The 8,070-nt window shown below is 33.3% G+C and overlaps 1 protein-coding gene across 1 annotated transcript; it reads right to left on the bottom strand.

Annotated features, from left to right (window-relative positions):
• Positions 1 to 7,283: 7,283 nt before the first annotated feature.
• LOC120076676 lies at positions 7,284 to 7,670 on the bottom strand. The gene has a single exon (XM_039030573.1). It carries the CDS (start codon positions 7,668 to 7,670, stop codon positions 7,284 to 7,286), a length of 387 nt encoding a protein of 128 aa, XP_038886501.1.
• Positions 7,671 to 8,070: the final 400 nt, after the last annotated feature.

Genomic DNA, 8,070 nt, shown 5'->3' with positions numbered 1-8,070 from the left:
CAGCTCCCCAATCAGACAAATTCTCAAAGTGGTAGGTTTGAGTCAACGATCTGGCCACTCGCACCCATGCAAATCAAAGGACCGCCCTTAAGGGCAAGAGTTCCCAACTCACTCAGGATTAAGGTCATGATACTTATGGTCATCCTAGTGAAGTGAAGTCTCTGTCATGAACGACATTATCTAATGAGACTAAACACTTCGTGGTCCGGTCTTATACAAACTCCTTTGTATAGGACACCCGTGCTTGCATGTCTCCACATGAATGATTAGGATCAAACCATCTAAGCACATCACAACATTTGTAACTATCTACAAAGCGGGCCGCATCCATAGTGTCACCAGGATAAGGTTTCCTTCCTATATTCATATACTACAGACCATTTTGATTATCACTTAAGGCATGATCCACTTGTATGTCTCTATATACATGCTTAAGTTACAACGACAACCAGGGATCTTAGTTTATTGTTTTGTGGTCAAGCAAATAAAACATCTCATGTTTCATAGACAATAGTGAAGAAAATATCCCATATTATTACATCACAGCGTTTGTTCAATACAGGTGTTTACAAACTACAGGACCCAACGAGAGTTTAGGGCATCAACCCCAACAACTGGTGTATGGTTTTAAGGATTTGATCCTTACAAGATACACAGACTCTAATTTCTAGACTAATAAGGATTCTAAGAACCCACATTACAATTAGTGTTCAGTCTTAACGGAGGGGCGGTAGTTTGGAGAAGCACCAAGCCAGAGTGCATTACTAACTCCACTATAGAGGCTGAGTATGTAGCAACTTGTAAAGCTGCTAAGAAAGCTGTTTGATTGAGAAAATTTTTAATTGATCTGGAAATAGTTCCAGACATGTCAAATCCTATAACCCTTTATTATGATAATAGTGGTGCTATGGATAATTCCCGAGAGCTTAAGAGTCACAAATTTGTAGACTATATTTTTATTTAATTGAATTCATATATCAAATAAGAGTTAAGAATATTTAGATAAGAAGTATCTTTGTAGTTGAAAAGTATGTAATATATAGAAAAAAAAGCCTATAAACAAATATTTTTTTCCTAAAACATTTTCAAACAAGAATTAATGAAAATGAAGATTTGTTCTCTAATGATCCTTCGAATTTAGAGGAATTGAAAGTGAAGTTGTTGAAGAAATCTGTTGACATTCTATTGGCTACTAAGATGATGAGGGAAATTCAATTAAAAAAAATCACGACAAAGTAAAAATACAAAACAACGATAGGAAGAGGAAGAAAAAGAAAAAGATGACAATGAAATTCATGGGAAAAAAAGAGTTAAAAGTTTTTATTTTTGTTTCATTTTATTTAATCATATTTATGCAAGAAATGTAATAGGTTAATTGTTGTTATTTAAAAATTAAAAAAAAATTGCAATCCATATTTTATTCAAAAAAAAGATGGGTAGAATTATTGAATAAAAAAATCCAAACAAAAATAGTAATCATAAAAGAAAATTATTTAGGTCTCTTTTGGTAACCATTTAGTTTTTTATTTTTGTTTTTGAAAATAACATATTTCATCCACATTTTTTTACCATGATTTGCATATTTCTTTAGTACAATGATTGAACTCTTAGCTAAATTCTATGAACAAAAACAACATTTTGAAAGCTATTTTTTTAGTTCTCAAAATTTGGCTTGGTTTTTTAAACTAATGATGAAAAGTAGATGACAAAGAAAGAAATTTGGACGTGGAAGTAGTGTTTATAGACTTAATTTTAAAAAACAAAAACAAAAAATAAAATGATTACCAAATGGATCTTAGAGTTCAAAAAACTTCACCAGATACCTAATCATATGAACTCAACCTTGTACCCTAAAAACAGACATATGAACTTAAACCAAATAACTCTATACCCATAGATATATGATCTCTACATATATATGAGAGCATTAAAGGTGAAAGGGCCGAGAAGTCTGTGCCAAAACAAAATTCTAGATTGTGTGTCTGGAGTTTGGGATACTGACTTGAAATAAGATGTCTGGAGTTCATATATTTCACAATCTAGAATTTTGTTTTGGCACAGACTTCTCGGCCCTTTCACCTTTAATGCTCTCACGTCCAATGCGTAGGTTCTTTAGATCTCCTCCAAAACCTAGCCTTTTGCTTTCACAATATAAAATATCCAAACGAATTTAGAGTTTTCGTTGAGTTTCTATACACCATAATTTTTGCTCTGTTTCTCACCATATTTATTTATTTCCATTCAGAAAATGGTTCAATTCGATCGATTAACACACATTTTAGCCATATATGGTTGCAATCATATTCGTGGGTTATGACGAATCCATCCATCCATTCAGCTCTGTTGAATCTTAATAATCTCAACAATTCATTCATTAATTCATTCAGAAGAAATTGTTCAGTGGAATCTTAACAATCTCGGCCAAATCAGACAATCCCAAAGCTAATTAACTGAATCCATCAATTCATTCATCTCTGTTGTCAATATTTTTAACTTCATCGGCATAATTTTTTTTTTGGGATCATTTAAGAAATCTTGCCCAAGAAATTGGGCAATTGTCATGCTCAATTGGGACTTATGGTCTGGGCATGTTGGTGCTTGGGAAGCTCTATGAAGAGGCAACAAAGAAATTCTGTAACGGAAATCACAGAAACTCAAGCAAATATCGAATTTAAATGTTGAAGAACAGCTTCATTAAAGAAACTCAAGAAGCTGTAATATCGTTAGTTTTGGTGAGAAAAGCTGGGGGAAAATGCAAATTCGTTTAAGATGGAAGTAGAACTTTACTCTCTTGATGCAATGAGGACTGAGATTGAGTTTAGTTAGCAAATAAGTTGTCAATATCAATGGTTGTTATCGTAACGACGATTGGATATTGGTCGTCGGTCGAGAACATGTGAAAGAATGAAGAAGAAGAGGAGGGGAAGGGAGGGAAAAAGAGAAACGAGTGGAGGGAAGGAAAAAAGGAAAAAAAGGAAAAAAGTGAAAAAAAAATTATATTTTATTTTTAAAAATGATATACTATGAGTAAAATTTGTCACCTCATCGTCTCACATCACTTTTCCATCAGTCTAGTCAAAATTAATTCGAGGCCATTTAGAAGTATTTTCCAAACCTCATGGTCTAAAATGTCTTTTTTTTTTTTTTTTTTCAAACTTCAAGGATCAAATAGACACCAATTTCGAATCTAAGAGACCAAAAATACATTTTACTCTTGAATTAACGTTAACAACTCAATCTCAATTTATATAATGTAAAATCTATTTCTAAAGTGCTAAAAAACAATTTTTAGGAGTTGTTGAAAAATAAATTATTAAAAAACTAATGAAATTAAATAAAACTAAAATAAATATATGTATATCTAATTGTATCATAAGTAAAGAAAAAAAAACTTTAAAGCTCAGGTTGGTTCAAGGTTTGTTTGGGTTATTTTAAGTGAACTCATAAACCAATCAAATCCATAAAATTTTTATTTATTTAAGGGATTATTATAGAATCAATCCTTTTCAAAACTTATTTTCACAAATACTTTTTTATATTTTTGTAAATAAGATTTAATGGATTTTTTGGACTAAAATATCCTTGAGTATGGTGGGCGGCTAGAGAGAATGCGTAGTTGGAAAAAAATTCATATTTACAAACCACCCTTAATGTAGGAGAGAGAAAATGCATATATTTGTTAAGATTTTATTCTTTTTGTTTAATTGGAGAGAAAACAGGTTTAATAGATACGTTATCGCATATGAACTCAGACTAAACAAAAGAAATATGTTCACCAAACCTAAAACTTATACTAAAAGCATAGTAAAAGTAGTAAGAATGGGGTCGAATCCATAGGAAAAAAAATGAACTACTAAGGTTGATTAAATAATGTCATATAACGGGGGGGGGGGGGGGGGGTTTGGTTTGATTTGTAAAGAACTAAATTAAAAATAAACATGCAAAGAATCGAAGTTTGAACGAGATTAAACACACAATTGGATTTGAAGTGAATCAATAAAAGGGTCTTGAGAATAGTTTATATGTCCAATTTCAATCATTAGATTGCTAATAAATACGTCAAATCCATGAACTCTACAACCTATTAGTGACACTAATTCCCCAATTAGCCAAAAATTCGAGATTAATCAAATTGCCTCTAAATTAATTTTAAAACTCTTCTTTCTTAGCAAAATCAAGCAAAAACTAATTCACATACGACTAGCGTTCGTGCGTTGTGACATACTACAAACTCGAAAGCCTATAACTATAGCATGGTTAATTGAATTGGTCTGACAAATCACTTTTATTAGATTCTTGTTTACAAAATCTTCATGGCGCTATGCATAATTGTTGATTACGTTGCACGAATTAGGATTGCATGTGTCGCTTATGCATAATTGGGGGTTGGTTTGATTTGTAAAGAACTAAATTAAAAATAAACATGCAAAGAATCGAAGTTTGAACGAGATTAAACACACAATTGGATTGAAGTGAATCAATAAAAGGGGTCTTGAGAATAGTTTGTATGTCCAATTTCAATCATTAGATGCTAATAAATAACGTCAAATCCATGAACTCTACAAAACCTATTAGTGACACTAATTCCCCAATTAGCAAATTCGAAATTAATCAAATTGACTCTTAAAATTAATTTTAAACTCTTCTTTCTTAGCAAAATCCAAGCAAAAACTAATTCACATTACGACTAGCGTTCGTGCGTTGTGACATACTACAAACTCGAAAGCCTATACCTATAGCATGGTTAATTGAATAAGATTAAACTAGGGCAAACATGCTTGAGATCAGAACAGTCTTACCGACACATGCAATCCTAATTCGTGCAACGTAATCAACAATTATGCATAGCGCCATGAAGATTTTGCAAACAAGAATCTAATAAAAGTGATTTGTCAGACCAATTCTATCAAATTCCACTAAAAATAATCCAAATCACACCCAAGAGTTCATAGAATTCAACATTAGTAATTAGAAATCTTCAAGAAATTGAACAAACAACTAAAGCCAAGAAAGAAATAACCTAGCATTGCATTTTCCTCAAATTAATAACAAAAATTGAGAAGTTGAAAGCCATAAATGGAAAATATTGGAAGAATGAGAAGAAAGAATGATGAAATCCGGGTGAAAACTCCTAAAAAAAACTGTCCCAATCGTGGCCCAAATCGTTCTCCCTTCATAAATTTTCTTCACCCTTTCAACTGGAACCTAGATCCTCTATTTGTAAAATGATCGCACGTCGCAACTCTGCCAAGAACATTACGACGCTCTTGTCGAAGGAGAGGCGCAACATTGATGTGACGATGCATTGCACACGCGAAAGCTACTTGTCCGTTGGAGTTCGTAGCATTGCAACGCTGCCCTTTTCTCATACTTCTATCCAATAATGTCGAGTTGGAGCATTAGCATGGCATTGGGACGTTGCCTGCTTGTCCCAAAATTGATGCCTACTACCTCTTAACATCACGTGAGGGTTAAGGGAGGGTTGCAACACTGTCCTCAAGGGCAGCTTGGTAATTTTGATGTCTTCTTTCAATATGATGCATCCAACACCCATTCTTGCTTCTTTTGGCTCGGTTTTCATTCAAATGACTCATTTACTCTTTGAGATAGACTTACCTTCAAATGAGACAATTTAGGCATAAGAATTATTCGGACCTATTATTAACTCTTTTTTAGAGCTAACAAACATCTCCAACTTAGCTCTTAATCATCCCGAGCAAAATCGTAACATACAATCATGCAGTCAATAAGGTACTATTCACTCTATTTAACGGTCCCTAACTCAAGTCTTAACAGTCTTTCGAGGTACACAATTTAATCACATAACAAACCAAATTCAAATACTCATTTGAAGCTCATTGTAATAGTTACTTTTGCAATCAAAATCATGTAAAAATGAACATTAAAGCCTTGAAAACTTTTTTTTTTCCATGAGTCAAAGAATACTCAGAAAAGCTTTATCCTATTCTCATCTTTCCTCTACTTTATCTCAGTTATCAGCTCATGACATTCTATTCTCCATCAAAGAGCAACTCTTAGACAAGAGTGCCTAAAACTCACACACACAAAACTTAGAAGGCATCAATTTAACCTAGAGGGCTAGCTTTCACACTCGACCACCAAAAACCTAACCACTCTTTTCTCGCGGGCCCTAACTAGACACGACAGAGATAGCTCTTTTCTCCTCTATCCATGCACACATACCACTTATTATTATTATTTATTTATTTATTTTGCAAGCAAGCTAGCTTTTGCCTTTTTTTTTTTTTTTTTTTTTTTTTTTTTTTTTTTTAATAAATGATCTGGTACTTATATTTTAGCAACTCTCTTTTTTTTTCTTTAATACAACTAGCCCACTTTTTTTTTTTTGCCTCATTGTTTAATTTTGCACTCAGGCACTGAAAATTACTCCCAAGCTAAAAGTGGGTCTTTTAAGGTGACAACGAAAATCCGAGAGGGATAACCCGATTCTAAGACTCTTTAGGATTTATATAAAAGAACAAGAAATTTTCAACCTAGGTTCATTATGCATAGGTTTTCATGAAAAGATTTTTAGAAAAAGCTCAAAATCACGAGAGAATTTCCTTTCTTGAAAGCATAAAACCATGTGAGTGCATCATCGACTTATCATTGAAAGGAAACGAAAAAACAGAGCGAACAGATCATGCATAAACATCCATATATATCTTCATCACAGGGATTCTTATTCAGCAACAATTGAAAAATTCAGATCATAAAAAGTCGAGCTTAGATGCTCAAGGCTAACCAGAGATCTCATGTATAAAAGAATCAATTCAATTATAAAAAACAATTCAATAGTTGTGTCTCATCTATACTAAGTATACCAAGAATTCAGCTATCCCCAAAAAAATGAACCATATACCAGATATGTTATACACAAAATCAGAAAAAAGAAGCATGCTTTGCATCCACCCTCAACTTTAAAAACATACATTGTCCCCAATGTATTGCAAAGTTAAAATTCATGCAAAAGGACAAATAGTGGGAGTTAGGGGAACAAAAAAACATTCCCCATGATATGGACATGAGCATGAATTTGGGGCAAGCTTCTTGATGAAAAGTTAAAAAAAATATATTTCTTGTAAAGAGAGAGAATTATCAACATTCTTTCAGTTATTGCTTTTTTTTTATTGGTAAAAAATAAATGAAAGAACCATAAGAAATAAAGAAAAGAAACTGAAAGTTGATAAATTTGATGCCTGACTGCCTCCAGGAAGCACAAATTTTTATCATTGTTTGCTCGACGTTGGGTGAGGATGGGCTCAAGTGAATGAGGGTGAATTCAAAACCAAGCTTGAGTGAGCAAGGTTCACTTCTCCTTCATTGAAAATCTTGACACGGTGCCCATTCACCTTGAATTCCTTTCCAGTCTCCAAGCTCCTAATCTCAACTATACCATAGGGAAAAATGTTAATAACTTCAAACGGACCAAGCCACTTGGATTTATGCTTACTTGGCATGAGTTGGAGGCGTGAATTGAAAAACAAAACCTTTTGACCGACTTTGAAGTCTTTCCTCACAAGACTCTTATCATGAATTAGTTTGGTTTTTTCCTTGTAAGTTTTAAAGTTCTCATAAGCCTCAAGTCTCAACTCTTCCAACCCTTGCAGTTCAAGAAGTCTTTTTTCACTGGTTTGGGCTAAGCTCATGTTGCACTGTTTCACCGCCTAGTAGGCTTTGTGCTTGATCATAATCGGTAAGTGGCACCTTGCCATAGACAAGCTTGAAGGGTGCTGTCCCAATGGGAGTTTTGTAAGTTGTCCTATATGGCCAAAGAACATTGTCGAGGCGTGTGCTCCAATAATTTCTTTTGGGGTTGATGATCTTTTCAAGGATACTCTTCACCTCTCGATTGGATATCTCGGCTTGACCTTTCGTCTGAGGATGGTTGATAGACAAAATTTATATCTATATTATATCGCAAAAAACTTGTAATGATTTAAAATGAATGAATGATGCGCTATGACTCAAGTTGCTTTGCGATAATTATTTATGATAATATGCGATACTACATTCTAAATGTATGCGATGATGCTTAAATGCTTCGTA

The sequence above is a fragment of the Benincasa hispida genome, chromosome 1 (genome assembly GCF_009727055.1).
Source record: "Benincasa hispida cultivar B227 chromosome 1, ASM972705v1, whole genome shotgun sequence".
In the NCBI taxonomy this organism is placed as follows: domain Eukaryota; kingdom Viridiplantae; phylum Streptophyta; class Magnoliopsida; order Cucurbitales; family Cucurbitaceae; genus Benincasa; species Benincasa hispida.
The sequence above is the reverse complement of the archived record's forward strand: the minus strand, read 5'-3'. Positions and strand labels throughout refer to the sequence as shown.